General features: G+C 57.2%; 1 protein-coding gene across 2 annotated transcripts in view; it reads left to right on the forward strand.

Annotated features, from left to right (window-relative positions):
* The window catches only part of MGAT5B (alpha-1,6-mannosylglycoprotein 6-beta-N-acetylglucosaminyltransferase B), a 71,756-nt gene that overhangs the window by 18,112 nt on the left and 39,446 nt on the right, over positions 1-14,198 (forward strand). For both annotated transcript variants that reach the window (XM_060645264.3, XM_060645263.3), the window contains 5 exons: positions 8,617-8,732; positions 9,258-9,331; positions 10,187-10,357; positions 11,081-11,245; positions 12,799-12,968. In XM_060645264.3, coding sequence (XP_060501247.1) covers positions 8,617-8,732; positions 9,258-9,331; positions 10,187-10,357; positions 11,081-11,245; positions 12,799-12,968 — 696 coding nt within the window. The remainder of the gene's footprint in view (positions 1-8,616; positions 8,733-9,257; positions 9,332-10,186; positions 10,358-11,080; positions 11,246-12,798; positions 12,969-14,198) is intronic.

Consider the following 14,198-nt stretch of genomic DNA (forward strand, 5'->3'; position numbering starts at 1 on the left):
CGGCCCTGGACCTGGTGGTTTCGTGCTGGGAATCCGTCTTAGGAGAAGCATCTTAACTTAGAAGCGCGTTTGTGAACACGTTGGTCGCGGACGCCTTTGTTATAGCGTCAAAAAGTGTGAGCAACGGGGCACCTGGCTGACCCGGGCAGTGGGGTATCCGACGCTTGATCTCGGGGTCGTGCGTTCGAGCCCCGTGTTGGGTGTGGAGAGATTACTTAAAATAAAATAAAGTCTAAAAAAAAAAAAAAAAAAGATGTTTGAGCAACGCTTGAAATGTCCACCAGCAAGGAAACGGCGCCCAGACTATGGTGACTCGGTGGGGCTCATGCCGTCCTCAAATAGGATGTGGACGGGGACCTGCGGGGATTTCAGTGACAAGGGACACTGTGAAAAGAGCAGGTTCTGTAATTATAAACAGAGTTGGATTAGAAGTTAAACAGTGCGGCAGGGATGACCGAAAGGAGGTGTGTCGAGATTCTTGTCTGGGTAAGGAGAGGAGGGTTTTTCCATTTAAAAAAAAAAAAGAGAGGGGCGCCTGGGGGGCTCAGTCAGTTCAGCGTCCGACTTCGGCTCAGGTCGTGATCTCACGGTTCGTGGGTTCGAGCCCTGCATCGGGCTCTGTGCTGATGGCTCAGAGCCTGGAGCCTGCTTCAGATTCTGTGTCTCCCTCTCTCTCTGCCCCTCCCCCATTCAGGCTCTGTCTCTCTGTCTCAAAAATAAATAAACATTAAAAAAAAAAAAGAGAAACTCGAAAATGCTCCTAGATGCTGTTGGCCACCTGCGTGCCAGCAAAGCCTGTGGCCTGAGCCAAGAGGCCTACGTGGGAGGGTGGGGAGCAGGGCAGAGGGCATGTAACCTGGGAAGACCACTTTGGGGGCTGCTTTTATTTATTTTTTATTTTATTTTTTTTTGGGGGGGGCTGCTTTTAAAGGCGTGCCTCAATCATGTCCCACCCTGTGCGGGCCCCCTCTCTAACAGGACAGCCTCCCTGTGGAGATCGGGGTGGGGGTGGGGGCGCTTGTCTGACCCCAGGGCTGGAGAGAGGCCGGGCTGGTGGGGAGGGACCGGCAGCTGGGTGACAAGGGCAGTCAGGCTTCCAGGGCGGAAACCTAGCAAATACGAGGATAAGTGTGAATAGGTCAATCATCCTAACAAAGAGATTCTCAACATCCAACTGTATGCTGTTTGTAAGACAGGCGAGATACACCTGTACAGTAGGGTCTCCATGTGTCTTCAACAAAATATACACGTGAGATATTAAAAAAAAAAAAAAAAATCCCCGGGGGAAAGCCAGGCCTGGGGTGTGGGGGTGGAAGCTGGAGTCTGGCTCCTGTGTCCCCGAGGCCAGCTTTGCCACCCCGCTTTGCCCTGCTCATGGGGCACTGACCCCTTCCCCACGTGCTGAAACCGCACGATGCCCGACTCCGGCTCTGTTCCCGTCAGTAGTGGGGAGGTCATCCGTCTGTCTGTCTGTCTATTGCTCTAATATAAATCTATGTGGATGGATGTGTATGTGTATTTCTTGGTGCAAGAGAGAATGCTCTCTGCTCTTGCTTAGGACGGGGCTAGAAGATCCTGGGTCAAGTTCAGAGCCCTCCCCACAGCATCAGGGGCTCTGGACGGGGGTGAAGGGGGCCAAAGACGTGGAGGAGGAGAGCGGTAAAGTTGTAGGGAAGGCTGGACACTTTCCGTCCCGTGTGGTATGTGTGAGAGGGGGACAGACAGGGAGGGAGCCAGCCGCAGAGAGAACGCGTCTCCCCGTCCACGACGCTCGTGTTTCTGGCCGAACGTGTCTGTCTCTCTCGGCCGGCGTGTCTGTGGGCACCTGTGGGCTGAGTCTCGGTGTTTTAAAAGGAAAGCGACCGGTTTCGTAATAAAATAACAACTCCCAGCAAGCACACTGGCCAGCTGTGCGGGAATCGATACCCTGTTAATTGAAGGCAACCCTCAGAAATCATGGGAGGAACATGAAATTCAACCTCCTTCCCTAGGCGTCCAGGAGAGCTTGTTCAAGGGGCCAGGGAATGAGGGTGGCTCAGGGGCCGAGAGGAGGGGCTGGGGCCTCAAGGGGGCCTCTTGGGGGGGTGTGGCCTGAAGCCAGCAGATGACTGGAGCCCAGCCAGCCTGGCCGGCCAAAGGGACAGATAAGTGGCATCTGTGTCCCGGCCCTGTGATGACTGGCTGTGGTGTTCGCTGCCTCTCTGGGGGGGCGGGGGGGGGGGGCTGGAGCAGTGGCCGGGGGCTGGCCTGTCCAGGAGGCCACCTGTGCTCTGGTGGAGGGGTTGGCGGTCCGCCTGTGGGTGCGAGGTGAGGGGTGCTCAGGCAGGAGAGCCAGAATACCGTGGATACTGGAGTATTGTCCCAGTGGCTCCCCGGGGCTGGGGAGCAGGGTGACCAGGGGCCCGGCTTGGCCTTCTTTCCCTTTTCAGGTAAGAAACCGTGGGCCGCATGCCTGTCGCTTCCTGGTTGTGCAGAAATCACACAGGCCCGTGTCCTGAGCTCCGGGCGTGCTTTCGTGTTTTGCAGACCCAGTGGGAAGGAGCAAGGGCCGGCAGAGAGGGCCACGGTCTGAGTCCCTGCCCTGTCCCCAGCCTGCATGCCACCTCAAGGACGTCGTCGTTGTGGTTTTGTCTTTTCCCGGTCAGTTTCCCCTCCATAAAGTAAGGGGCGAGGCCGGCAGGGCTCTGGGGTCCTCTCCGGCTAATTTGGGAATGCCGATTCCCAGACCCGGGCAGGCCCTCAGGGCCCTCGTGTGCCCATGAAGGCAGTGTGATGGGTTTGGGCACCCCGAGGGGGCGGCTCCACCAGGCAGGGCAGGTAAGAGCTCCTAGAGTGGGCGGGGGGGGGGGGGGCATCTCTTAGCCCTTTTCCGTGGGGTAGGGGCAGCGGTGGCCTCCTCGGAAGCTTGCCCGCGGATCCTGGGACACGCTTTCCCCTTCTCACCTCTGCCCTGCCTGCTGTCTACAGACTTTGTGTCTCAGGCTGGCTCAGGCCCCCTTGGGCCCCTTTGCTGGGAGAGGCAGGTCGGGGGCCTCTTCTAGCCACCACCAGCCTGGGGTGGCCCTCCGCCCTGAGGGCTGAGTCCTGCTGTCCAGTGGACTTTGATGGAGAGCTGGCTGAAGCAACAGTAATAATAGTTAATGAAGATAATAAATAATAATAGCAGCCTCTCTCTGTTGGGTACTTATTAGGTACTTTGACTTGACCAGTGGCCCAGTGAGGAAGGTTCTATCCAGGTCTGTGATTCGCAGATGAGGGCCCCGGGCTCGGGCAAGGAAGGGCCTGGCCCAGATCGTAGACCTGGAGGGGGCGGTGCCCGGCCTGCGTTGTCTGCCCAGCCCTGTGGTCCTGAGACTACCACGTGCCTGCCACATTTGGAGACAGGGGGCGGGACGTGAAAAGGTCCTGTGGTTCTTCGTGGAGCGTCTGCCCAGCTGGGAGGGACGGTAGGACCCAGCTGACCTGAGGGCCTGCTGGCCCTAAGAGCTTCCCTCTTTTCTGCCCCTGCCCGGCACCCACAGCTTACAGGTTGGGGCCGGAGAACCTCACTCGTCGTGGGGAGCCGCGGGGTCGGGCTCGGAAATAACGCGCGGCTACGGGGTTAAGTGCAAAGGTGCTTTCTCCCGGGGCCTCTCTGAAGTCTCCAGCCCGCCCTCCTCCCGCCTCTCCCCGACGTGACCCTGGGTCTCCGCTCCTCCCATTCAGGCTGCCCCCTCACAAGCCCACCTGTTCAGGCTCATCTGGCTCGACCACCAGATGCACACACAGAAGATTAAAAAAGGAGAGGAATAAAAATATGCAACAAGGAGGAGGGACTAAAAAGCCTGCAGTCACTCCTATCAGCGGGAGGAAGACTGGGCACCCGGGGTGGGAGGGGCCGTGGGCGTGGGCCCCCTGTCGGGCACACACATTTCCAGGTTTGTACCCTGGTGACGGGCCCTCAGAGTTAGGATTGATGCTGACGGGGGAAATGCTTTCTGCTACAGCTCTTACAGCCTTCACCACCTGCGCAGGGAAGGGGGGTGGGGCAGGGGCATTGGGCGGAAACGGTCCTGAGGGTTCCACCCCAGGGATGTCACTCCCTAGATCACGGCCTTGGTGCTGACAGCCTGCCCCACCCCCACCCCCTGTGCCCACCCTTGAGCACAGACCCCTTGCCGGTGAACTGGTATCTGATTTTTCCACTTAATAGCTCCGTGGCCCTGGGCAAGTAACTCAGCCTTCCTGTGCCTTGGTTTCCTCCTCTGTACGATGGGACCATTAGAAGGGATCCTGATGCTGTGGAGAGAATTGCCTGGGGCCCCCTCAGCAGGAAGCCCCTGCACAGACGTCCTGGTCCATCCCCCCCTTTTTCTTTGGCACTTGGGAGCTTCCGAGGCCGTGGCTGTGGTCTGCGGTCTCGTGGCGCCTACTTTCCCTGTCGTTCTTTAAGAGAGCTTCCCAGGGAGAGAAGACTAATCATATATATATATATATTCTAATGTTTTTTAAATTTGTTTTTGAGAGAGAGAGACAGAGCGTGAGCAGGGGAGGGGCAGAGAGAGACGGAAACACAGAATCCGAGGCAGGCTCCAGGCTGTCGGCACAGAGCCCGACGCGGGGCTCGAACTCACCGCGAGATCATGACCTGAGCCGAAGTCGGACGCTCAACCGACAGAGCCACCCAGGCGCCCCAAGACGAATCACATATTATTTGAAAATAAAAGAGCCTGGGTGGCTCCGTCGGTCGAACGTCCGACTCTCGATTGCATCTCAGGTCATGATTCCAGGGTCACGGGATCGAGCCCCGCGTTGGGGCTCCGCGCTGAGGGTGGGGTCTGCTTGAGCTTCTCTCTCCCTCTGCCCCTCTCCCCCCGCTCAGTCTCTCTCTTCTCCCTTAAATAAAATCAAACGCAGAAAATGAAAGTGCTGCCCACGTGCGAAGTCCAGGATAATGGCGGTGGCGTCACGTCTGAATTGTTAAGCCGGACGGATGTCACCTGCGCAGGTTAGAGCCCCTGCCAGTGATGCTGCCTGAGAAACGCTTCCCGTGCGAAAACCCTCCAAAAAGCGAAGTGCTTTGTTCTGCGGGCAGACTTGCGACGCTTCCTTTTGGGGCCGGGGCGATGGCTGCGGACAGGGAATAAAGGCGTCTCAGGCATTTATTGTGTTCGAGCGTCGCTGAGCACCTGATATCCTGGGCATCACCCTGTGAGGTAGTCGAGATTCTCCAGCTGTGGTAGGAGCTGGCCCCTGAGCTCAGAGAGGTTAGTGGAGAGAAAGTCTGACGGCAGGGGCCCAGGAAAGCCTGGACTCTCCTTTTGCGATGGACTAAAAACCATTTGCCCTCAGCTCTGTATTAGTGTCCTCGGGCTGCCACCAAAAAAATGACCACGAGCCGGATGGCTTAACACGACAAAAATTTTCTGTCTTGATTCTGGGGGCTGAAGTCTGAAATCTACATATCAGCGGGGCCCCGTTCCTTCCTAAGCCTCCAGGGGAGGATCTTTCCCCGCCTTTTCTAGTGCCTGGTGGCTCCCGGCAGTCCCTGGCTTGTGGCCGTGTCCCTCCGGTCTCTGCCTCCGCTGTCCCGTGGCGGCCTTCCCCTGAGTGTCTCCACATGGCTCTCTTATAAGGACACCAGGAGCGGAACTGAGGGCCAACCTGATTCCGCATGACCTCGTCGTAACGAATGACGTCTGCAAAGACCCTATTTCCAAATAAGGTCACGTTCTGTGGTTCTGGGTGGATGTGAACTTGGTGGGGGGTGGGGGGGGGGGACACTACTCAGCCCAGCACAGTGCTGGAGCCCTGGGCACATGACCCATGCTGGACAGTGCCCACGCTCCATCCGGAAGCACGTTCCTGTCCTTGAGAACTTGGGACTCCACTGGAGATTTCTTCTTCTTCCTCTATCTCCTTCTCCTTTTTTTTTTTTTTTTTAACATTTTTTAAAGTTTATTTATTTTGAGAGAGAAAGAGTAAATGAAGGAGGAGCAGAGAGAGAGAGAGAGAGAGAGAGAATCTCAAGCAGGCTCCACACCCTCAGTGCAGAGTCTGATATGGGGCTGGAACTCACAAACTGTGAGATCATGACCTGAGCCAAAGTCGAATATTCAACCGACTGAGCCACCCAGGTGTCCCCTCTCCTTTTTTTTAATTAAAAACAACTTTTGGAAGTAATCTCTGCATCCACTGTGGGGCTCAAACCTACAACCGCCAAGTCAAGGGTCAGACGCGCTACCGACTGACACAGCCAGGTGCCCCAGGACTCCGCCGGGGGTCCAGCTGGTAACAACCACACCCCGGCATGTGAGGGGCTCAGAGGAGAGATCTGGCTCCCAAAACCAGATCTCTGGATGGATAGAGCAGAGCCTTGAAGGAGAGGATCCTTCAGGAAGGCTTGAAGTGGGGTGAGGTCCCTTCCAAAGTCTCTGGGGACCTAGCAGGACCCCCGCCGGTCCCCTGACAGGGGTTGTTTGCGCTCTGGGGTCTCAGTTAGAAGTTGGGAGGGGTGCCCGGGAGCAACCCCCCCTTGTGCTTGGCCGCCCCACGCTGGGCACCGACCCTGGCCCAGCAGCTGCGAGCTCCGGGCCCTCCTCCCGGTGGCTGCCTCCTGCGGTCGGCTGAGTGTTCCTTCCGGGCGGAGGAATGTCCGTGCTGTCCCCACATGTCAGCGAGGAAAGCAGTCCCAGCGTGCTCACTCAGAGCTGATGCAGAGCCCAACGGACGTCAGGGTCATGGAGTTCTTCCTCTGGCTTAAAGCAGGCATCCTCCGTGGGTGCGTATCACCCCCAAGGGTGAAGCCTGCTTCTTGAGGGGGAAATTACCTTAGACGTCCCAATGGCCTGTGGCCCTCCCCAGGCCACCGTGTGTAAACGGAGCGGCAGCATGTCTGTGGTTTTCACTTTCAACGGAGGAGGGCGAGTAGGGGAAAATGTCTCCCAGGGCTCCCTCGGGAGTGATGATGAGACAAGACAGACAAGCGCTGGTCTGGCCCAAACCCCTTTGGCTGCAGCTTCGGCCACACCGCGGCCTGGGCAGGAACGGGTACACGTGCAGGGCTGACCTCCGGCAGACGCAGACGTCCTTACTGCTCCGTATCCTCATTCCGGCCTCACGACACTCCACCAGGGAGTGCCTTTGTCTTCTCCATTAAAAAAAGAAAAAAAAAATTTAATGTATATTTATTTTTGAGAGAGAGAGAGAGACAGAGCTCAAGCGGGGGAGGGGCAGAGAGAGAGGGAGCCACAGAATCCGAGGCAGGCTCCAGGCTCCGAGCCGTCAGCACAGAGCCCGACGCGGGGCTCGAACACCTTGATTCCGGACTGCTGGCCTCCAGAGCTGCAAGAATACATTTGTGGTCATTTGTTTCAATGGCCGCGGGAATCCGGTACAAATTCCATTAGTGTTTTTGTTTGTTTTTGAGGGAGTTGACGGGATTGTGTATGTATGTGTATGCACACACACGTGTGCATGTGCACGTGTGTGTGTGTGTGTGTGTGTGTTGAGGGCTCGTCTGCCCCTTCCTGCCACCTTCTTCCTTTTGTTGCCACCCCACCTCCGTGTCCGCCTGGCCCCCACCGGCCTCCCACGCCCTCCGTGGATGGGGCCACTGCTGTCCTCTCCTCTAGGAAGGCGGCCCCAGGGGGCGGGCAGCTGTCACCGCTGTGCCTCCCCGGGGCGGACAGATCCCCCCGAGAGGAGCCCAGGTTGGAAAAGTCCTCCTTCCTATAATTCCCATTTTGTGCGGCACTCAAGCCCCCGTCCTTGTGAAGGGATAAATGGAGCTCGAGCGGGGCCCTCAGAGCCAGAGGACGAGGTGCGAATCAGAGATCGGAATTAACGTGTTCGCGAAGGGCAGGCGACTTCTGGGGAAGGCCCACGCGCCGGCCGGCAGAGTGGGGCCACCTCGGCAAGGGTCTTCGCAAGGAGACACATCCTGCAGGTGATGCCTCATAAACTGCTCCGAGAGCCGAGCAGTAATCAACACCAGGAAATAAATTCTCCAAAAATAAAGGCGACGCGAGTATGGGTGGGGGGTGGAGGGCCGTGATGTTTGTGGCAGGCAATGTGTTTGAGATCCTGGGAACAATTCATGCCCAGGAGCCCAGCGATAATTTACTAGAGGCTTAATAGTCGGCAAGTCCCCAGGCGTCTTTGGGTGGAATTTATTTTGGCACGACATAGCCCCTCTGGGAGGAAATGGAGAAGCAGACTCGGGGCAGCCGGCCATGCCCGGGAAAGGGCTTCCGTCGCCGGGAGGTCCCGGGCCAGATCCTGTCCAGGCTCTGGACTAGAATTCCTCTGTCTGCTTCGGCCTCAGGCACTGCCCTCCAACACGCAGGGCACACGCATGTGGGGATGACCGGCCGGCGGGCCTGACACACCAAGTGGGGGCTTTCCCGTGTGACGTGTGCGGTGGGTGGTTAGAGAGCCCCGGGGGCGGGGGAGGGCACACGCCTCCGTCTGCTGGCCCAGCGTCGTCCGTCTCCCTGTTTCGGTTCCTTGCAGGGCAGCGTCGGGGTCCCCAGGAGCACGGCAGGCCCGCTGCCCCTGCTCACGACGTGCTGAGTCCCTCCCGGGAGGGCCACCGTGGCGAGCTGTGCCCGCTCACCCCTGGCTTTTCCCACCTAGGTTTCCCCCGGGGGCCGGCCTCATGGAGCGGATCCAGGCCATCGCCCAGAACGTCTCGGACATCGCCGTGAAGGTGGACCAGATCCTGCGTCACAGCCTGATTCTCCACAGCAAGGGTGGGGGCCAGGGCACCCCTCTGCCTCCAGGGGGCCGGGGTACCGCGCGGCCCTGACCGCTCCCCGCGGCATCTGTCCTGGCTCCTGCCTCAGGCTCTAAGTGGGGTGATTTGGGGTTCACCCTGCTGTGACCTGGCGTGAAGACAGAGGTCTTGGAGGCCCTCTGTGGCCCCTGCATTTCTCCTGATGTGGAGAGCAGCAGGCTGGGGGTCCCCCTCAAAGAGTTTTGAGCACATTCGGGTGGGTACGTGAGGTCTGCCTATCCAGACACGGGTCCATAGCCATCCAAGCCAGCTCCTTACTGGTTCTGAAGCCGCTTTGGAGGGGGAGGGCTAGCGGCAGAGGGGGGAACCCGGGCTCGGGGGCCCTCTGGCAGGTGGCCTTGCAGGTGAGAAAACTCAGCGGAGGGAGGGCGGTGTGGGCTCCTCAGTGACCCCTTCCCACCGCAGACCAGGCCTCTCCAACACTTCACGGGGCCCCTCCGTACACCCGGGGCCTCAGCAAGCTGACCTTCCCTCCCTGCAGTGTCCAAAGGCCGGCGGGACCAGTGTGAGGCACCCAGTGACCCCAAGTTCCCCGACTGCTCAGGGAAGGTGGAGGTAAGGCCTGGGGCTGAGGGCGGGGGTAGAGGTGACCGGGGTGGGGGGCGGGGCAGGCTCCTCCTCAGGGGCTCTGCCCCAGACTAGCCCTGACGTTCTGCTGGTGGGGGCTTCTCTGCCCAGCCCCCTGACCCTGGCACCGGCTGGCAGAGGCCAGCCTCAGGGGGATGGCCTCTCCTCTTGGGCCGCCTGCCTGGCCCACCAACCCAGGTTGCTCCCCATCCTGGCAACCAGCTGGGCCGAGAAAGCCCCCTACCCCACCAGCCCCACCTCTGGGGGCTCACCCCCAGGGGCCCGTGGCTGCATGAAGTCTGTCCATCTGGGGGTGCAGTCCCTGGCGTACAAGCCAGCTCGTCACTGGTTCTGAACTCCCTGAGAGGGTAGAGCAGAGGCACTGCAGACCCCCTCCTCGGTGACATGTGGGGATCACTGTGGGTGGGGCCTGCTCTGACTCCTGTCCCTGTGCCCTTGGAGTCTGCTCCTGACCTTGGCCTCAGCTGAATCCTGCTCCCCATGACCAGCCAAGCCCTGAGCTGCTGTGTCTCCCACTGTTTGGCCTGGAGCTGTCCCTGAATGTGTCGTGACCTGGCCTTGTTCTCCCAGGGTCCTTTTCTTTCCGGGCCTGGGGGACGGCGGTCCTGCTCGGCCTTCCCTGAGGTTCTCAGCAGCCAGGACACAGGGCTGGGTCGTGGGGCCCTGGTCTACTTGTCTTCTCTGCTTCTGGCCCTTGCTGCTTCTTTAAGTGTGACAGAGGTCCCGCCCTGAGGGTCCCCGAGGACTTGCATGCCGAGAGCCTGCCAAGGGTGTGGGTGGGGCTGGTGCCAGCACCCTGGCCTGGGCTGGCCCTCTCCACAGTGGATGCGCGCCCGCTGGACCTCTGACCCTTGCTACGCCTTCTTCGGGGTGGACGGCACCGAGTGTTCCTTCCTCATCTACCTAAGTGAGGTCGAGTGGTTCTGCCCCCCGCTGCCTTGGAGGAATCAGACAGCCACCCAGATGGCCCCCAAGCCCCTCCCCAAAGTCCAGGTAGGTGTGGGAAGTGGGTAGGCCCGTGAGGGGCTGGTAGACAGGCCAGCTGGTCTCCTCAGATGGGGCGTCCTTAAGGGTCAGCGGGAGGAACCCTGAGTGAGGCCAGCCAGCCATGCCTGTCCTACCTTCTGGGGATGCTGCAAAGCATGGCCTACTTGAGGGGCAAGCTGGGGCCCCGGAGGCACCCCCTAGATGGGAAAGAATAATAGTAACAATAGCTGTCGCTTCTGGAAGGCTTCCAGATGCTTTATATGTACTTAAACCTCCCAGCAGCCTTTATGCGACCGCATTGAACAGATGGAGATTCTGAGTTTAGGGAGTGGCGGTAACTTGTTCAAGGCACCTCGTTACTCCAGCTCCACTGAAAGGTGGCCCGGACTTCCTGCCATCCGAGTACCAGCTCTGACCACTACCCTCGCTGCCTCTGTGTCGCAGCTGAGACCCCTGGGAACTGTCACAGCTGCCCACCCCCAAAGGGCTTGGGACGGAAGGCTGGGCTGAGACAGAAGGTTGGGCTGGGGGGTTAGTGTTGGTGGTGAGACCAGGGCTCCCCGACTGTGGGGGCTCCTTGGCCTCTACAAAGGGCAGGAGAAGCTAGAGCAGGCCCCAGCCCCCCAGGGAGGGTGTGGGCCCCTGTCCCCAGGGGCAGCAGGTGACAGTGGTGGTGGGTGCAGCTGGGGGCTGAGGGCTGGAGGACCCAGGTGTGGGCCCCCCCTCCAGGCAGTTTTCCGGAGCAACCTGTCCCACCTCCTGGAGCTGATGGGCAGTGGGAAGGAGTCTCTAATCTTCATGAAGAAACGGACCAAGCGGCTCACGGCCCAGTGGGCACTGGCCGCCCAGCGGCTGGCACAGAAGCTGGGAAGCGTCTGGAGGGACCAGAAGCAGGTACTGCTTCCCTGTGCATTCAGGGAGCTGAGCTCACAGAGCTTAGGAAATGAGCTTAGGGCCCCAGGTTTACAAGTAGGCACTGAGTCTGTCCTTGAAAAGGTTTTATTGAATTTATTTAAATTTTAGCTGGGACAGGGGAGGCAGAGTCAGGATAGATGCATATGGTGGCCCCGGCTCTTTTCACGTTTGGGGTAGAATGACAAGCCTTCCCCCACACTGCTTAGGGGTTCTGCCTTCTGTAGACATCTTGTGCTTTTCAGGCAGAAAAGTCATGGCATTTGCCTAGAATATTGAGAATAACGTAGCCTGTTTTGGGGAGATTTGTAGGTTCGTCCGTCCATCCATCCATCCATCCATCCATCCATCCATCCATCTATCCAACCATCCATCCATCCATCCATCCGTCCAGCCACCCATCCATAATATATTCATCCATTCATTCATTTGTTCACCTGTCCGTCCATCCATCCATCCATCCATCCACCATTCCATCTGTCCATCCAACCATCCCTCTGTCCATCCATCCATCCATCTATCCATCCATCCATCCATCCACCATTCCATCCATCCATCCATCCATCCATCCATCCATCCATCCATCCACCATTCCATCCATCCATCTATCCATCCAACCATCCATCTGTCAATCCATCTGTCCATCTGTCTACTCATCCATCCATCCAACCGTCCATCTGTCCATCCATCCTTCCATCCATCCAACCACCCATCTATCATATATCCATCCATTCATCCATTTGTTCACCTGTCTGTCCGTCCATCCATCCATCCATCCATCCATCCATCCATCCATCCACCATTCTATCCATCCATCTGTCCATCTGTCCATCCATCCGTCCATCTGTCTACTCATTTACCCATCCAACCATCCATCTGTCCGTCCATCCTTCCATCTATCCAACCATCCAACCATCCATTCGTCCATCTATCTGTCCAACCACCCATCCATCATATATCCATCCATTCATCCATTTGTTCACCTGTCTGTCCATCCATCCATCCATCCATCCACCCACATATCCATCCAACCATCCAGCCAGCCAGCCAGCCACCCATCTGTCCATCCATCCATCATCTATCTGTGCATCCATCCATCCATCCATCCATCCAACCACCTATCCATCATCTATTCATCTGTGCACCCACCCACTGTCCCATCCACCCATCTATCTATCCATCCATCAATAAATATTTACCTGACTCTCACATCACCCTGTTTATTTCTTTCAGAGTCCCTATCATTTCATGAAATTATCTCTTGTCTGTGTTTACTGTTGTCTACTTCTTCCATCTGGAACGTAAGCGCCTTGAGAGCCGGATGTGAACATCTTGTTCACTTTTATCCCCAGTGCCCAGTGCAGTCACTCTGCCTCTTGGTCCCCCTTCTGGTGCCAGAAAACACCTGCCCAGGCACAGCCTGGAGACAGCATCTGCTGCTGGCCAGGTCTCCCTGGGGGTGGCAGGTCAAGAGCTGCTGCTCCTCCGTGCTGACCCTGTGTCCTCCCTCCATGCTGACCCTGTGTCCTCCCTAGATCCTCGTTCACATTGGCTTCCTGACGGAGGAGTCTGGTGACGTGTTCAGCCCAAGGGTGCTGAAGGGCGGGCCTCTGGGGGAGATGGTGCAGTGGGCAGACATCTTGGCCACTCTCTATGTCCTGGGCCATGGCCTGCGGATCACAGTGTCCCTGAAGGAGCTGCAGAGGTGAGTGCTGGGGAGGGGAGGGGAGGGGAGGGGAGAGCAGGGCAGGGAAGGAAGGGGAACCTGTCCCCCGGGGGCCACTGCTCTGCCTGCAGTTCCCTGGGAGGTTCTTGGTATACTGTGGATAGTGACAGTACTAATTTCCTGCTCCTCTCCATGTTGGTTCCTGGTCATGTTTGGGATGCACCAAGGAAGTATATTTGCATAGTGCTGTTCAAAGGATCCTTTTCTCCATCTTGGGCCAACAGGTGCCCTGGTGTTTGTACTCAGGGGCTGACAAATACCAGTTTGTGGAATCGAGCCATGTCATGTAGCTGGGGTCCTCTTTGCCTGCCATCTTGGTGGGCTTGATGGAGTCTTGGAATTTTTCTTCTGGAATTGGGCTCCTTCCTGGGCCTATTCTGGGGTTGGGGGGCTGGTAAGACCTGGGGGGTGGTAAGGTGGGCTGCTGATGCCTCTCCTTCCCCAACGCTTGCCTTTCCAGGGTCCCCCTGATGCTCTTAGAGGTGGGAGATGGTGACGAGAGGGGGAAGGATTGTGTGTATGTGTGTGTGCATGCCTGTGTGCAAGTGTGATTAAGCTTAACTACTGCATCTGTGAGATATAGAAATACAGTTTTTCTTCATTTGTTTATTAATGTTTATCATATAATATTTGACACATACAAAAATGTATGTAACAGATGTTAGGAAGTGCAAATATAGGGTGTTCTCCCATGATTCTGCCAGAATTCCCCCAATATTCCCGGGGCACCTGGGTGACTCAGTCGGTTAAGGAACTGACTTTGGCTCAGGTCATGATCTCACGGTTCATGGGTTTGAGCCCTGCATTGTGGTCTGTGCTGACAGCTTGGAGCCTGGAGCCTGCTTTGGATTCTGGGTCTCCCTCTCTCTTTCTGCCCCTCCCCCACTCATGTTTTCTCTCTCTCAAAATATAATAAAATAAAATATTAAAAAAAATTTAAGTATTAATTTAAAAGAAAGAAAGAAAGAAAAAGAAAAAGAGAGAGAGAGAGATAAAGGAAGGAAGGAAGGAAGGAAGGAAGGAAGGAAGGAAGGAAGGAAGGAAGGAAGGAATATTCTCAGGACTCCTGTATCCACCTGGTGCCCCTTCTCTCCCTGATCCCTCTGCCTCCCCCCCAGAGGAAACTTGCAACTTGGACTCTGTGTTTATCATTTCTTTGCTTTTAAAAAACAAATTAATTTTTTACATGCTCATGTATCCATAAACAGC

This window comes from Panthera onca, chromosome E1 (assembly GCF_046562875.1).
Source record: "Panthera onca isolate mPanOnc1 chromosome E1, mPanOnc1 haplotype 2, whole genome shotgun sequence".
Classification (NCBI taxonomy): Eukaryota; Metazoa; Chordata; class Mammalia; order Carnivora; family Felidae; genus Panthera; species Panthera onca.